Source organism: Pyrgilauda ruficollis, unplaced genomic scaffold (assembly GCF_017590135.1).
Source record: "Pyrgilauda ruficollis isolate IOZ18807 unplaced genomic scaffold, ASM1759013v1 scaffold34, whole genome shotgun sequence".
Taxonomy (NCBI): Eukaryota; Metazoa; Chordata; class Aves; order Passeriformes; family Passeridae; genus Pyrgilauda; species Pyrgilauda ruficollis.
This window is the reverse complement of record NW_024524822.1, coordinates 6,765,274-6,782,838: the sequence shown is the minus strand read 5'-3', so window position 1 is coordinate 6,782,838 and position 17,565 is coordinate 6,765,274. Positions and strand designations below refer to the sequence as shown.

Here is a 17,565-nt window from a genome sequence, read left to right as displayed (position 1 = left end):
TCTCCCAAAAACCTTTTCACTTTTTTTTTTTTTTTTTTTTTTTTTTTTTTTTTTTTTTTTTTTTTTTTTTTTTTTTTTTTTTGAGTTTTACTTTTAATCTAACTCAGGCAACTAATTTTCCCAAAGTCTCTTTTTTTCAGAGCACATATGTGGATTAGCATAAAAACAGTTTTATTTACAAATTCATTTATGGATCTGCTCAAGTTGCAGAGTTTGTAAACGGGGACAGATCAGTGCACAGATGATACAGACTGTCCTGGACACTCTGCTAAAGCAAATATTTGGATTTTAGTGTGTCCAGAGGAGGGGCTGAAGTGGCATGTCCATGGCTTGGGGCGATGTGTCCTGGGAAACAAGGTCTCTGTAAGGCTCTTTTCAGTGTTAATGGAGGTCAGTTCTTAATTTGATCCCAGGGAACAGGACAACTGTGTACCAGCTCACCTTGGCCTGCAGAAACAGGGATGACACCCAGCAGAAAGGATGTTGTTTTACCTTTGTGTTTGATTGCTCCAGAGAAACATCTGGAATTAACCAGCCAATTTCAGAGGCACCAGTGCATGAAATAAATTGGAAAGATTCAGGGGAAAAAAAACCACTCCTAAGAATCATCCAAAGACTTTGATAAAACCTTTATCTGTTAAGTTTATCAAAGAGAGAGTAAGGACATGACAGCCTGTGAATTCCTGCACTGTAAGAGTAATTATAATCATGTGTCCTTGAACCCTGCTCCTCTCCCTGAGGAGAAAGTATAGAAGTACCATGGCAGGAGTTTGAAGCTGACAGATTTGGACTAAAATTTAAGTGAGTGCATGTTTTTAAGGGCAGAGTAATTGATTTTCAAAACAACTTGCAGAGGGCTTTGGTTTGTTTTCTCTTATCAACAACTTTTTGAGTTACTGGTTGCATGTGGTTTTGAAAAATATGCAGGTATCAGAGAGAAATTGATTCAGGCAAGTCCCATGAACAGGATTAAAAAGGATAATTTTTAAAAGGATAATTGTTTTTTAAAAGCATAGTTTTTATAATCTGAGTGTGTGAGAGAGAGCCCCTGTGCTGATGCTGCTGTGTGCTTTGGTTGGCAGGTACGTTGATGATGTGATCAGTCGGATTGATAGGATGTTCCCTGAAATGTCCATCCAGCTCTCCCGGCCAAATGGAACCTCTGCCATGCTTCTGGTGAGTTGGAACATCTCATCCCTTGAGTTTATTTCCTTCACAGGTTGAATTACTGTCCCAGAAATGCAGGGTATTAAATATTTTTGTTTCCCAGAAACATATCATTCTTCATTTGCCATAGCAATGCAGCATCTTTCTTGCTCTTAGGCAAATAAGTGATAAAAATAATTTCCCCTTTAAACAGAAGATCTATTGCTTTATTGTTAAATGTGATTGTAGAAATATGAGCACAAAACTCAAATATTCACTGTGGTTTTTGGCAGACTTGGCAATGAGTGAATCTTAATCATAATAATTAAGAAGGAAGAGAATGTTGTCAAGAAGAAAAGAAGAAGGAAACCAATATGATTTAAATTTGCTCACATTGCTCTTGGGTCAGTGAATTTCTGTTATATGATGAAGTTAAGAATTTGCCTTTGAAGTAAATGAGCAGTAAAGGCTGGATTTGAGATAAACAAGTCCAATACATTCTTTTTCAGGCAGACTTATTTCTGCTTGACCAAGCAAGATTTCATTGCAGAGGAACCTATTGTTCACATCCATTTTTACAGGCAGCTGTTGTGCTTACAGCAAAAGAAGTCTTCAAAGCTCTAAGGCTTTAGGTGGAAGAAGAGTCCATGGTGTGGCAGCTGGATGCTGATTACCTTCTAGGGAATGGCAGAAGTCACAAATTTTGCCAAATTTTAAATAAAACTAGAAAATGCACCACATGCACAGATGAAGAACTGAGGCCAGTTCAGTCTTTTCCATCTCACATTTCTCATGGAAATTTCCCTATAGCAACTATTGCTGTGATTATTTTTAATTTTTAAGTATTTTAGTTGTATTTAGTTTTAATTAATCAACTGTCTAACATCTCATTATTAACTTTCTTTGAACAGCCACAAATTCACAAGAGATTAACTGAGTCCGAGGTTAAAATAAACACCTGGCATTAAAACATTTAATCTGCAATTGTTGGGTTCATCAAGTGGAAAAATATATTCCAGAAAAGAATGGAATTCATCAGTGCAGTCTTAAGAAGTTATAAGTCTTAGAAGTTTTTGCATTTCCTCTTAAGCTGACTTTGTGTTTTATCTATTTTGCTGTAAAAAAAAAGTCTGGTTTTGCTTCCTTACTTTGAAATGCTTTCCATTCTCCTGGAGTCCTTCTTTGCATACTGAAGTACCTTCCACTTTTGGTGGCTTTTTGAGGTGGTCAGGAAAGAGATGATGTTTTTCAAGACTCAGGCACAATTAGGAAATAAGGTAAATTATCTTGGATGTGCCTGCCAAGGAACAAGGTTGGGTGGTAACTGAAGGAAGTGCCTTTCACCAGCAGCAGTAACAGAATAATTCCATGTGGCAGTTGCTCTCTAAATCAAGGACATTTTTATTCCTACAAGATCCCAGCCCCGTGTTGAACCAGTGGTGTGCATATTTCCCTTGGATCAGAGATCAAAAAGATTGTTTTTAAAGTATTTTTGTGTGTGATTGTGTGATGGGTTTATCATTTTTGCTTTTAGCCAGGTTTTCCCTCTTCCCCATCTGTCTCAGTTGATGTTGCCAATATGGCACTTTCCATCTGGCCCTGAATGCTACAAAAGCTTTTGCTGTTTTCAGCCACAGATCCTTCAGTGAAAAAGGTGCTGAGGGATGGGCAGTGTGAAGAGCACCTCCCCCAGAAGGAGGGAGGTTTCTTCAGCACTTGTGATTTCTCACTCTGAACTTAGCCCAACTTACATCTGGAGCTGCTCCCCTGCAGCAGTGTGGTTTACCTCAGAGCCAAAGGCTCCAGATAATGCTCATTTTATCAAAATATTTCACAGCCAAACTGTTTGCCCAGAGTTAATTAACTAACTCTATAATCTCAACCATGCTCATCCTTGGACTGTTATAGCACACCTGGTGTCTTAGGAAGGTCCTTGATGCAAAGGTCTGGTTTTTATAGCATCTTTAAATACAATTACTCCATCTACCAGAGAAAACCCATGCATTCATCTTCAAAGGCACTGGTAAGCTCTATACATATCTTAAAAATGTGTAAATGATTGGAGGGAGATGGGAAAGAAGGGGAAAGGAGGCCTGGGTGACTCTTTGAAACTCAAGAAACTTTGGGGCCTTTGCCAAACAATTTATCTTTAGGAGAAAGACCCAAGAGAGAAAGTTTCAGCCCCAGACTCTACAACTTCATGAGCACGTGGAAATCTGTTTACGTCCTTAGCTGTAGGTGGGACTTGCACCACCAAGATTCATCTGGTGGTTCAAGAAGGTGTCTTTCTCTTCAAGAAGAACAAGGAGCGGCTGGAGAGGGTCCTGTGGGAGCACCCGGAGGATTTGGGGCTGGAGCAGCTCTCTGGTGAGGAGACACTGCGGGAGCTGGGCCGGGTTCGTCTGGAGAAGGGAAGGCTGAGAGGAGATCTCAGCAATCCATGTCAACATCTCCAAGAGGTGTGAAGCCAGTGCCAGACTCTCTTGAGTGGTGCCCAGTGACAGGAGAAGGAGTTAGAGCCATAAACTAAAAGAAAACACAAAAAGTTTCACTTCAGCATGAGGAGGAGCCCTGAGATGAGTTCCCTTGGTTAGGGCATGGTGCCGCTGATGCCAGGTTTGTGGGTTTCATCTCCTTACGGGCCAGTCACATTGATCCTTGTGGGTCCCGTCCAGCTCACAGTATTCTGTGATAAACTTCTTTCCATGGAGGGTGCAGAGCTCTGGAAGAGGAACCCAGGGAGGGCTTGGAGTCTCCCTCCCTGGAGACATTCCAAACCCACCTGGGTGTGTTCCTGTGTCACCTGCTCCAGGTGACCCTGCCTTGGGCAGGGGGTTGCATGAGATGATCTCCAGAAGTCCCTTCCAACCCCAACAATTCTGGAATTCTGTAATAATTAGGAGCTGTGTGAGCCTCTTGGTCAGACTCTGCTGGCAAATAATCCTCATGCTCAGCTGGGCTCTCCCTGACCAGAAGCTGCAAACTCCTGTGAGAAAAATGAACTGCTGCCTCCAGACAATGAGGAGGTTTTTTATGCTTCAGATTTATACACAGCAATTGTACCTCATTAGTCTGGATTTATGCTACACAGGCCAAACACATAAATAATTGAAACCTTTCAGAGCTGTATGAGATCCTCAGCTGATTTTAAAAGCAGTTTATTGTGGCATTTCAAGGTGCTGTTTAATCCCAGTCTTCACCAGTGATTTTTCAATTAATCTTTTAATAGCACTATGTAGAAAATAGACTAAACATAGAATTATATCAGCTCTAATAACTGTGTAATGCAAAATTAATTTCCAGCAGCAGCACGGGGAAATGTGGACTCCTTAAGGTTTTTGTGAGATTTTGTTGGTCAAATGCCAGGAATTGTAAATAGATAAACCTTATCATGTGTATAAGAAAGCATTAACTAATTTTTAATTAATGAAAATACCTAGATTTTTTTTCCTTGAATGGTTAGTCGTATCCTAGATACATTATTTTTCCTACTATAATAATCAAATTATTTTGTGATTGTTTCACATACTTTGTTTCCATTATCAAAATTCAGAATATTTTTTTGTGAAACAAATCCTGTGGACAATTTATTCTTTAATAATACAAAGATTTTAGAAGGCAGTAAACTTCAGCCCTACTTGTCCAGCTGAGAAATCTGATTTCCTTAGTACCATGTACCCAGCCAGTCTACTCAAGAAAGAAGCTTATTTTCTTACCTATGTCTGGGAACTACTTTGTCTTTAAATTCTTTTTGTCTTCAATATTTGTAAAGAACTACTACAGAAATTACGAGCACTGGTAAATATTTTTGCAGATAATGGAACTGTTTTCTGTAATTTGTGTTTCTAAATCATAATGATATGTATAAGTAACTTCCAACCCAAAAAACTGAATTGTTTCTGCCAAACTCAGGTCAGAAATCATGATCTTTTTCTTTCCAGGTTATCTTACAAATTTTTGCTTTTAAATTAATTTTTTATAAATTTATACTGCTGCCTAGATTCTTAACAGATCTGTCATATAAAAATATGAAGCAGGTTTTTATAGAGTTTTATTCATTCTCCTTAAAACCAGACACATTTGCATTTGAACTTTCAGATCTTGTTCCCGGCATTTGCAGCACTCTGATTGTGTGGCAGTGAGTTGTATTAATTGCAAATAGGCCAGACATCTGTTCCCTGAATCTGAATAATTCCTTGTGTCTCATTGTTGTTTATTAGTGTTTTACATAAAACCATTATTATTTTTGTTGGGAAAATGTATGCTGAAGTTTATTATTTGCCCATTAAGAAAGGCACCAGACTGATTTCTGTGCATGAGAACCTGATGTTGGAGGAATGGGGAGGAATTTGCAAAGTGATTTAAAATCAGTATCAATGTTGTATTGATTGGAAACAACTCAGTGCTGTTATTTCCAAAACAATTTCATATTTGAAAGTGCTTTGCGGTGTAAACCTCCCTTCCTTCTTCCCTGTTGGGTGGCTCATCAGGAGAGCAGTGCTCAGGGATAAAAGCAGGCAGGTTCATGGGAGGGGTGTAGCTCTGGTGGTCACCTTTGGTGGCTTGGGCACCTGATTTTTGGGGCTGTAGGATGAATATTCATTTAGGGATTTACTGCCTTGGAGGCAGTACTTGGTTTGGGTGTTGAAGGGAACTCCTGGGATGGTGTTTAAGGAATTACTCCTGAGCTCACAGTGGGACTCGTGGCTGCAGAGGCTTCACAGTTTGTGCCTTAAGATGGGGAACCACATTTAAAAGGCGTTAAAATCGGCATTTAAAGGGCATTAAGTCAGTGTTTGAGGTGACGTGGGCAGGGGAAGGATGGCATGAATTAACAAAGTACATGAGCAGGGGTTGGCAAGTAAATTGGAAAGTGTTCTCTGCTTGTCTAATGAAGAATGAGGAAGATGAAGAAGAGTAATTTCCATTGGGAAAAGGGAAGAATAGAAAAAAGTAGATAAAGACTTGTGAGAAATGTCCTCAGCTTTGCTCCCTCCACAGGGTTACTGTGCCCAAAGCTCTCAGGTGTGTATTGATATTCCCATAGATTTATAGTGTGGAAGATCACACATAATTTTTCATCCCTGTAAAATTCCTGGTATGCTTTAATTTAGAAAGGAAAAAAAGAGACAAAATCCATTTCATCTTCTGTAGCAATGCTGGACTGGTGTGAGTGTTCCCTAAGTGTGACTGGCCACTGGCAAAATCTGCCCTTGAACCTTTGAACAATATTCCTGTGCCAGTTTTTTTGCCTTATTAAGAGAATAGGGAATGTTAGTGAGGGAGAAGAGCCAGCTCATCCTTCATATGGTGGGAGCATTTAAAGTCCTTCATTTATGTTGACTTTTTATCAGGCACTATTGCAATTAGGTTAGACTAATGAAAGGTAAATTCCAGCCCTTGCATAAAAAAAGAAATCCTTGTAAAGAACCTAATTAGTATGTTTGTTTATTTAGACTCTAATGGCTTAATTGCATCTTATCTTGCTATTTACAAATAGGCATCATTAAAGAATAATGAGCATGTGAGGGAAAACGCAGCCATACCAAGAGCAGATGAGACATAAAAAATGAGAGGAAAAAAATCTAGTTGAAAGTCTGTGTGTTGGGTTTTTTTTTTTAAACTTCATTTTTAATGCAAAACCTTTTTTTTTCCAGCATATATAAATACAATTTCCATGCATTGTACTGATTAGTAAGAGGGATCTGTGAGTGGGAGGCTGAGCTTATGGCTGGTTCCATGGCAAGGAGCAGGTGTCTGGCCTTTTGCTGGAAATCTGTAGCTTGGTTACATCTTTGGTTGGATGTTGCCTTATTTCTGAGGTGAATAAAAACCACACACACACTTGTGCTCCTTTTTATAGAAGCGGGGAGGTGCCCATGTTAAGTGAAAATAATGTTTTCTTTCTTTTAGCTCTGCATTGCAGAGCATCTGCAGCTCAAATCAGCAGCAAATTCCCTGGAATGCCGAGGGGAAATCTGCAGCTTTGGGAATTTTTCATTTCACAAAGTATGGGAGCTCAGTGTTGTCAGCATACATTTTCCTGATATCAAACTTAAATAAATTTTAAGAAAGAACATTTGTTAATGTGTTGTTTCAATGATTGATAAAAGGGCTTTTCACTTGATATTAGTTTCAGTGAAGAGGCAAAATTAAAGGGGGGAATTCAAACTGTTTCCTCCAGGCGGAGTTCTGGCATGGTAAATTAATTTTGATCCTTTTCATTTTGTAAACTCATGTGGACCCTGATTTTGACTTACTTGGAAAGGTACTTTCTTCTTTTATAATTACAATTGGTGTTAAATGGGAACTTTCTGTAGCAGTCTTACAAGAAATTATCTAAGTCATTCTCCCTGATTATTCTGTTTCCCCCTCTCCCTTTCTTGGCATACTGTGTCTGTCAGATGCTCCTTGAGATTTATCTTGGTGATAGACAAAATATTTTTAAAACTGGGATATTTCAAGAAGATTTTTATTTTATATGTCTTTGTCAGAAAAGCTGCATAATATTGCAGATTTCAATCAGCTGCCTGTCCTACCTTCTTCTGGGCTTGCCATTTTAGGAAGCAGGGGATTTATGAATAACTTAACTGTCTGAATTTAGTATACTTTAGTTAAAAGGAAGTTAGAAGTACATTGTTGTTACACAGCCCAAAACAGAAGCTACAGAAGTATTTAACTTGCAACTGTTCCATTTTCAGCTCACAGAACTGTGGGGCATATTTTTTCATTCATATTAATTGAATTTTAAAGTGACCTTGTACATGTATTGATTTGAATTAAAATTTTCTACATCAAGGACGAGTTGGCATATATCCTTCAGGCAAAATATTAAAAAGCCAAGTGCTGTCTTAACAGGATATCGACAGGAGAAGTTGAAATTTAATAGGAAAACTTGGCTTAGAAGGGAAATTGTTGCCATTTTGTCACAATTGAAAGGTATCTTTTCTGAACAAGGAAGGAAATTTCTCTCAGTTGGTACCTGTGGAAAAGCAGGGACATTTCAGTGCCCATTAAATAGGGACCATCCGGGTGAGTCCGGACCTCCAGGAGAGATCTGCACTTTTGGAGCTTGGAGTAGAACTATCAAATTACTGGTTTACCAAAGGCATTAGTGTTTTATTACCTTCTTTCAGGTGATCTGCAGGGACACAGCTGCATGGCTGTAAGTGTAAATTATGTTCCATACATGGATCTGTTCTGAACACGGCCTCCAAGCAGCCAAGCTGAGCAGGGATTGGAATAAAATGATCTGCTGAAAAACATGATTTGTAAAATACAGCAGAGCTGAACAAAAACATTAAGCCCTGGAAATAGTTATGAATCTTGATTACTGGAGGAAAAAAAATAAAGGCTATTGCATTTGCTGTATGTACAATATGGAATGTGTTTCACCCTGAAAATAGCTGTGGAGCAGAGTTGTGGCTTCCACGTCTCACAGCATCCTCCAGTCTGGTGACAGGCTGTTGTTCATTCTTTGTGCTACTACCCTCATTCTTTCAGTGCTCTCAAAACCATGAACTGTAATTTCTCTGAGCTGCTCTTTTACAAAGTTCCTGCTTCTGTCAGACGTAACTAATGATACAGTCCTACAGAAATCATCTCAATGTCTCCATCTCCAGAGTAAAATCTGCAGGAATCTCGTGTCAAAACAAGAGTGGTACAAAAGAGGGAAGTTTTTTTGTTTCAGTATCAGAGCACTGTAAGAGCTAATTCAGACAACCCAGAACCAACCCAGCCCAAGTTTGGATTTCCAGGGTGCCCCCTGTAGAGGGGGAGTGCAGCTGTAGGACCTTTGTCAGGGAGCTCACTGAGGTACCCAGCTAGAGCTGGGTTTCCACAGCTCCTTACCCATGTGAGAGACAGGAATTTTGAATTTCTGTGGTCAGGCAAGTGGCTGATCAAGGTCCTGTCCTGGACATTGTGCAGGATGTGACATTTCAATGCTGTGATGGATTCTGGAAGTGGGGAGTGAACCACTGGAAGGGTGTGAAGTCAGATCACCTGGAAAAGGGCAGGGAGCTAATGCAGGAGCATCTGTGCAGGTAAATCATGTGGGGAGGAGGTTTGAGGCCAGCAGGGAGTTCATTCCAGCAAGCTGGAGTGCCACACACAGGATTTTTCACTGCATTATGTTCCACTGTTCACTCTGAGGGTTTTCAGGAACATCCCACACAGGCTTCAGATCAACCACAGATTTATTTCTACCTGGCAGCAATGGGAGATGCTTTGAATGCACAATGGAAAGAGAAAGGGAGCATCAACTAAAGTGTGTGAGGGCAATGGGGATAGGAAATACTATACAGAAAGCTGGGTCTGGGTGTTTGTAGGGCAGCCTTATCCTTCTTCCATTAAGATTTCTTTTTCTTTAAAATGTCTTCTTTTCCTCCTTTTAATTTTGTTATGTGTGGTTGATGCCTAGTGTGAAGTTATAAATAAGAGTCCACTGTCTCAGCAGACCAATATCCCATTGAAGTGCCAGTTTTGATAAGGCAGAAAAATAAATTGAAAACTGTTAACTCTTAATGTGCTGCAACTTTTCTCAAAGTTTATTCATTTCCTCCTCTTAGCAATTATGACAAAACTCTGTGATTGCAGTGGGTGATCAGCATCATAGCTTGGGCCCCTCTGGGTAATGACTTTGCATTTTTAACTTAATTAATACAGTGCCAGGTGCTGAAATATCTCTGCCAGTTTTTTGTATATGAGGGCCAACTAGACCTTATTTATGAGTACCCTGGCAAGATACTGCATTTAAACCAAAATTCACAGCACCTGATAGCACAACATGGTGTTTCCATACATGTTCATGGTTCCTGGTGTGTGCATGGCTCAGGCCCTGATACAAGTTCCTGTCCTTCAGCCTATCACATTTTTTTCTTCACAAATTACCCATTCTTCTGACCCACTTTTTATGTTCTTGCAGCATTATGCCTGGCAGCTTGTCTGCTTGATGGCTGTCATTGTCTCCCCGTCCTGTTCCCCTGTCTTTTCTCTTGCTGTGAACTTGTCCTGCCCTGTTGTTCAGGCTCTTCCCTGCTGGAGTTCTCCCTGTGCTGTGCCAAAGGTTTGGCATCAATTCTGTCCAGGGTTTGTGGCTCTGTCCTGATTAAATCAGCTCAGGCTGGGGCTGCTGGTGTTGGAACAAGGTGATGGGCAGCAGTCATTAACAGAAGTTACAAAGGAATAACATCCAACAGATCAATAAAGGTGCATATTGACTGGTTTCTTTAGGTGTGGATCTGTCTGCTGAGGTCAGCAGTAAAAACACATTTGTTTTAGTGGATGTTAATCTATACAGGATAAAATGTTAGAACACAGGCAGAAAATGAGCTGCTTCTGGTTGGGAAATATTAAAATGAACTAATTGTTTCTTTTTTATCTCAGTTTTATGCTTGTGTGGGTGAGGAAAAACTCTCTGATAATCTCTGCATAACAAAATACAAAGACGAGATTCTTGTTAGACACACATCTTAACTGTATTGAAGTACAACTTCATCTTTGAAATGTAAATTGATTTTTAGATTAAAATGCCTTCATTATTGCATTTTTGTCAATAATATAATTTAGGCTTGTTTCTGTTGTTATTCTCTGACTGACCCTCTATATTTTCCATTATACTAGTTTTATTCTTTGCACTTTAACACTTTCACAGAAGGAAATTAAACCTTTGAAAATGTAACATTTTTACTTTAAGCTGTAGTTTCCTTTGAAATAATTTTACATTTTTATTGGACAGAAAATGTTTTCCATTAAACTCATGGTATGCTTTTACAAGCCAGCATTAGGAGAGTCTGATTCTTCTTTCAAATTGTTTTTCTCTAAGTGGACTTATATTGGTGAATATCAAATTCATCGAAAATAATCACATTTGCCCATTGTTTTTGACAAGTTATTGAGTTGTGGTGTTAATAAAATTGAGAGAATTGCTTGGCAGTGTCATGTCTGCACAAGGGAATTCTGTGAACTCATACATTTTCAGTTGCAAATGAATGTTTGTTTGTTCTGCACTTTATGGTATCTCTCCTCCTCAGAACACACACTGCTTTTAGATCTTTTATTTTGGTCTCTCTATAAAATATTGAAAACTGAAATTGCATCAGCTTAAGCTGTTAACTCGATGGTCTTATGAATTCAGACACCATCAGCCCGTTTGTGTCCTTGTCCTGCCCTTGCCAGGTGACCTTGGGGAAGGTGCTGAAGGTGATCGTGGTGATGCGCAGCCTCTTCATCGACCGCACCATCGTCAAGGGCTACAACGAGAACGTCTACACCGAGGATGGCAAGGTGAGTCACGGCCTCTCCAGCAGCCCTGCACTTCATTTTTATGTTTACATGGCAGAGCACTGGGTTCCCACCACGGGCACACTGGAAATGCAAAACTGGCAAAAGACTCGGAATGTTTGCAGAATGTTCCAGTTTAAATCTGTCTTGTTTTGCTTGGGTTTTGCGTCCCTAAATCTCTGAGTTCTTTCTAAGCTCTGAAGCCTTAGCTTGAATTTCTGATTTATCACCTTAGACCTCAGTTGCTGTGTTCGTAGTGTCTGCTGGGAAAACATTTTTGCAGTGTACCAGCACATCAACAGCCCAAGGTTCAGCTTTCTCTCTTCTGAGAGCCATTGAGAAACCTTGGGCTGGTTTTTTTTTGCTTGATAAACACAGCAGAGAGGATCACTGGTAGGTGCTCCTCAAGAATTTGCTTGCCAGCAGCAGCACATCTTGAACAGCAGCTACTACAGCAAGCATTACCTGATTCCACAAGTGATTTATTTTGTGAACAGCTCACCCTGCTTGAACCCTGAGATTTCCTGTGCCTGCACACAGTCCATATGGCTCTCCTCAGCACATCAGGAGATGTTAACAGGACCTGACGGCCTTAGCTCAGCTCAGGTCTCTTCCCAGGGTGGAAGGGTCTCTGTTCCCAAGAAATCTGCCAGGACTCTCCATTCCAGTAACAGCACTAAATACCTCCATGTTTCACATTGTCTCTCTGGAGCTTTCTCTTCTGCTTCTGAAGCCTATTAAAATAAGAAGTTCATTATATCAAGATGAATATTTGGCACCCATAGGCCATGTTATAATGAGGTGAGACTTCTTTTCCTTTCAAAAGTGATAACTGTGTTTCAGCACACAGAAGCACGTTGTGTGCTGACCCAGAGTTCAGCAGCTCTGAGTCTGAACCTCTGTTCTCTGGGAAAGGCCAGGAGCTGAGGTGCTGAAGGAAATAGTGCAGCTCCATTTCCCAGGTGAGACATTCTTCCTCAAAGGGCGGAGAATTGGCCTAAGAAGTCGTAAAATAAAAATTGCTTAATTTTGACTTGCCTTTTTCAGATAGGCAGGTTTAAATACCAGTTTGCCACAGAAGCAGCTGCTCTCTACTCCCTGTGTATTTGCATATAAATACAGAGCTCCAGCACCAGCCCCTCTTCACCCCAAGTTCTGCATGGAAGTGAAATGATGGTCTGCTGAGAGAGCACTGACAGTGTGTGATGGATTCCCATGTCACACTTCATTTGGGTGTGCTCGTTTTCTCTGATGAATCCAGTTTCCTTTGAAGCTCCCTTGAAATACAATAATGCTATATATGCTGAAAAGCTAAGTAAGGAGTTCCTTTCTGAAACTCAGCATCTGGCACTGGGATTCTGTTCAGCTCAAGGTGAACTCTCCTGGGAGCTGCACATTGTTCCTCTGCCATCGTTTGCTGCCAGGGGACAGCAGGACTTGCCAAGGCCAGCTCTGGGCACAGGGCACTAACCTTTGCCTGCTGTCAGTGGGGAGCAGTTCTGCTCCTCCAGAGCATTGCTGTTAACACCTGGCTTATTTCTTGCTTTAAGCCAGTCTGCAGGGGAGTCTTTTCTTTACTCATTTAGCTTTGTGTCCAACCCTGGGCTGTGTGACTGCTCCTGCAAGGCTGCACCAACCTGTGACCTTTACGTGGCACTTTGCTATTCCAGTGGGCATCCCAGAGATTTTGCAAACCTGAAGGTCTCTGTTTTAGGTATAAATAGGAACATTTCATTTGACTGAAGTAGAATTGGAGTTGGAGCCACTTAAATCATGAGCAAATTTGGCTTGGAAGATTAAATAAATGCGTAGTTTGCTAGTTTTGCCAACTGGAGCACATATTGACAAACAGTGAGCTCCTTTTTTTTTTGTCACTAATTAACTACTCTGGTAATTGGAGAATAAGAATTAAGATTGTGCTCTCACAATGATTTGCTTTCCTTATTGTGCCTGCTGGGAATGAGCGATTGCAGTCAGTTAAGAACAGAGTCCATTGCAATTCCTTCCCTGTCACAACAGATGCTGTTGGGAAGGTACTTCAGTGAGGCTTCTACACCATTCTGGCTTCTCAGTTGCTATCCTGATAGCATGAAAAATGCACCAGAATTAAGGAGAAACACACAAAAAAAGTAAGAAAAAGATCAGTGAGTATCATCCTTATTAAATAACAGAAATATGGAGAACCCTCAGGAACACAGTAGGCGGTGATAATTTTTCCAGGGAGCAGTTTACACAGTCATTGTTGATTTGGGACTTAGCTTGTGTATTCCTAGGAAACATTTAATATTTGTAAACAAGAGGGAGATGAGGAATTAGGTGCTAACATGCAATATGGCAATGCTGAAGTGCCTCTTTTCTGTAAGGCACGCTGAAGAAGGGACACTGGATAAATCTTCTTTGCACTTAAATAACTGGATGAGGCTCTGTTGAGTTACCCTCCAAACTGCACACATTGGAAGGTACAAAAAGTGAAATTCAGTGGAAGAAGACTTTTTACAAGTAGAGAGGGGTTTCGGGCAACCATACGTATTCAGTGGTATTTAAAAAAGGAGAACTGGCCATCACTGGGAGACTGGTCACGCAGACACTAAGTGAGAAATGGGCTGTGCACAGAAGAGGCCAAAGATTCCCCCTCTGATCAGAGCAGTCCTCATTTATTACTGAAAATACACTGGGTTTTAGCAAATTCTGCATTGCTGGGAAGAAAAAAGGAAGAGAGAAGTGCAAACAGCAGAGCTGTTGAGACTCCTCTGGTCCTTCAGACAGGCAAGTCTGGCAAAAAAAAACCCCAAATCTGGGTTTTTCTCCTGGTTGTGGAGCTGCACAGTGACACACCAGCAGTTACCCAGGAAAGCTGACATTGCATTTTCCAGGTTGCTTTATCACACATTGAGCTGTGCAGGTTGACAGGTGCTTACATGACACCCTCACGTGGTCTCTGCTGAGGTCTCCCTAAATTAGGTTCTCCCTCTTACTCATTTAAATACTTTCAAAATTAAGGTGAAAGAGCAGAAGTTTTAAGCTTGCACTGAGTAAAACAAGACCAGCCATTCTGGGGTTTTATTTTCAAGCTTTGCTTATACAGGCAGAATCATTGCATTTCTTCAGTGCCTCGTGTACCTCTCTCGTGAATTATTCACAGACCCTGCAGAATGTCTTTGCCAAGCTGCCAGCTGCATAACTTGGACATTTTTGGTGCCACTTTGCAAAAACAATAAGTGAGATCTGGCAGGCTCTGACATGTCGTGGGTGCTGGACCTGCTCACAGTTGCTGTTGCTTACCATCCTAATCCTTCATGTCCACCACAGACTGATGCATTTTAATTACCCTCATGATTTTAGTGGTGGCACAGTGCCACCCTTAATTTCAGACTGTGACATGCTTGTTGTGCGTTGAAATTTAACCATGGATGGTAATTAATTACTAGTGTTTTCCTGATTCCTGACTAAATGAAGCTATGCAGCTCATCTTCACAGGGCAGCTGAGTCATTGGCCTGCCAACAAAAAAAAAAAAAAAAATCATATTGGGATTTTTTGGCATGATAGTGCCATGCTTTTCTTTGGATGCAGAGACCAAGAACCACCTTGACAGGGTATGTGGGCACTTCACATCACTGCCTAGCCAAATTCCTATTTTGCATCCCTTAGACTTAACTAAAGAAACATAAGTGTCTCTGTTGAATTCTCATGTTCAGGAACTTGGGTTATGTTAATGCTACGGCTTCATTAATTACCCCATATCAATAAGAAAAGGCAGCTTTTAGCCTCCTAGCGTAAGAGAGGAGAAGAAATAGTAGTATCAAAGGAAAGCTTCAAAGACAGGCAGAGCTGTCTCTGGGGTAATTTCTGATCCCTGCATTCTCACCACTTCAAAGCTGGCTGTGTGTGTGTGTTTGGGTGAAGGGGGGGTTGAATCTGATTTCTCTAATAAGTGTTGGCACCGGACCTGTTTGATATGGGATGCAGGGAACATTCTGGTTTGTTATCGCCTTTGAAATCGCTCTGCGACCTTCAGAAAACGGCCTCTTGTTCCAGCTGCTGGGGCTGGCTGGGGAGAGGGGCACTGGGGAGAGAAAGCCCCTGTTTAATTCACATGCAGAGGATGCCCTGAAATTGTGCTTTCAGCAGTTTTTTAGTTACAAATGTGTGTCTTGATTGAAAGTGAAAAGTTGAAGAATAATAGACCTATAACGATGCATTCTTTAATCTGCCTCTGCCTTAATCCTCAATTTCAGGAGGGAAAGGTGGGCACTCATTTAGGATGTATGCATGGAGCAGGGGCTAGTGGCTTTTTCTTTCTTTCTTTTTTCTTTCTTCCTTTTTTAACATGGATAACATCACGTCTGTAAGACAGGCATTCATTACTTTTTCAGCTTTCCCATCTCCATGCCAGCTAATGAACATTCAGAACCTGTTGGACTCATCTTAAAGCAGCATCTGAAGTGGACTTTTTTTTTGAGCCTAACTAGAGAGGATCACATACTTGGTTTGATCACTGGAGATTAGCAAACCATCTATACATTCCAATTACAGCAACTGTGCAGTCAAAGAAAAGCTGTAAATTACATTAAAACGGGGGGAGGGGGGGGGTTAAAATATACATTAATTTGTTTTTATTTTCAAATGTAGGCTTTTGTAATCTGGAAGTGCAGTGCTGCCTTCCCAGCAGGCACAGGAGGGATAATAAATCAAGCCTGGGTCAAGGTCTGGGCTGCACCCTGGGTGCTGGTGTTCACAGAGGTTCTTGATCTCACCCCAAGAGCCAGGAAATGTTACAAGGTTTGCAGGCAGGTGCCTCAGGGTGCTCCTGTCTCCATCCAGCCTGCAGAAGGCATTGAGACATCAGCTGCCTTTTGTCTCACGGCAAGGTCAGCGGTGCTGAGCCGTGAAACATCGATCCTGGAGCAGCTTTGGAAGTCTTAGCATCACGTCCTGTCCACTCTGAGCACTGGGGACTCAGGAGTCACTGCTGGGCAGGATTTGCACATGGGCCACTTCACACTGCTGCTCCTAAAAGAGTGAGAGCTTTTAGCATTCTGACCATTTTTAGCATGGTGAATTAATCACTTGGACTCAGCATCCTTCCCCCTCGCTTCCCTCACCTCCCTCTAATGTGTTTTACTCACTTCATGTGACTTCCTTCATCTCAGCCTCTTTTTGTGCCTTTGGAGAGTCTTGTACTGTCAGTTAGAAAGTATGGGCACCTAAGGCAGAACTGAAATAATCAGTTGTACCAGAAGAAGAGAGAACCCCCCCTTGTGAGAACACATGTGTCCAACCATGGTATCAGGCACTAGAGGAGCTAACCCTGCTTCATAAATTCACTCAGAAGTTCTTCTGTCTAGACTAAGATTCCTGAAATTAATGCTTTATCAAACACCTTTCCCATGACAAGTTCTGTGCATACAGAATTGTTGAGTACACTGGGATCTGTTGGTTAAAAAGTGATTTGCAAGTCTGGGATTGATGGAAGCTCCTCTTGTTTTTCCCTGCTGCTTTTCCTTGACAGAGTCTGAGATGTTCCACAGGGCTGGCTAAGAAAGCATTAACATGTCAGTAGGAATTGTTAAACACCAGAGCCACTGGGCTAATAAATCTTAAATTTCAATTTTATACTTTTAGTTTGTGTGTAGCTGAGCACACGTTTAAGTCATGGATGTATGCAGTTATCTACAACCTTAAATCTCTCTCAGTGTGATTTTTGTCTGCAAATGTAAATGCAGTTTCCTGAGGGATGTTTTATTTAGCCCCAGTAGACCCAAAGCTTTGGCTTAATTCAGCTAAACGCTCTTTGTGTCGTTGGTAACTGAATCACTTATTCAACACAAGACAAGCATAAACTTAATAAAAATGCCCTCATTTTAGAAACACACTCAAGCTGATGAATATTTGCATAGATCAGCCACAACCCCATACAAATGAAGATTTTGCTTTTTTAAAGAGAACTCATTAATTCAACAGGTCTTGTATGTATAATTTTTTATTGAAACTCTGCTGAACTGTGTTCATTCTTCATTGCAATACAAAGGAAATCTTATGTTATTAATTCCCTTTCTTGGATTGCAACAGGTGAGGGCAAGGGGTCAAAAGAGTGAACTCAGAGATGCATCTTTGTTGATCCATTTTCTCTCCAA

At 40.8% G+C, this 17,565-nt stretch overlaps 1 protein-coding gene across 1 annotated transcript in view; it reads left to right on the top strand.

The window, feature by feature from the left end:
* The window catches only part of MED27 (mediator complex subunit 27), an 84,158-nt gene that overhangs the window by 56,483 nt on the left and 10,110 nt on the right, over positions 1–17,565 (top strand). Inside the window, exons 4-5 of the mRNA XM_041475158.1 lie at positions 1,083–1,176; positions 11,326–11,433. Coding sequence (XP_041331092.1) covers positions 1,083–1,176; positions 11,326–11,433 — 202 coding nt within the window. The remainder of the gene's footprint in view (positions 1–1,082; positions 1,177–11,325; positions 11,434–17,565) is intronic.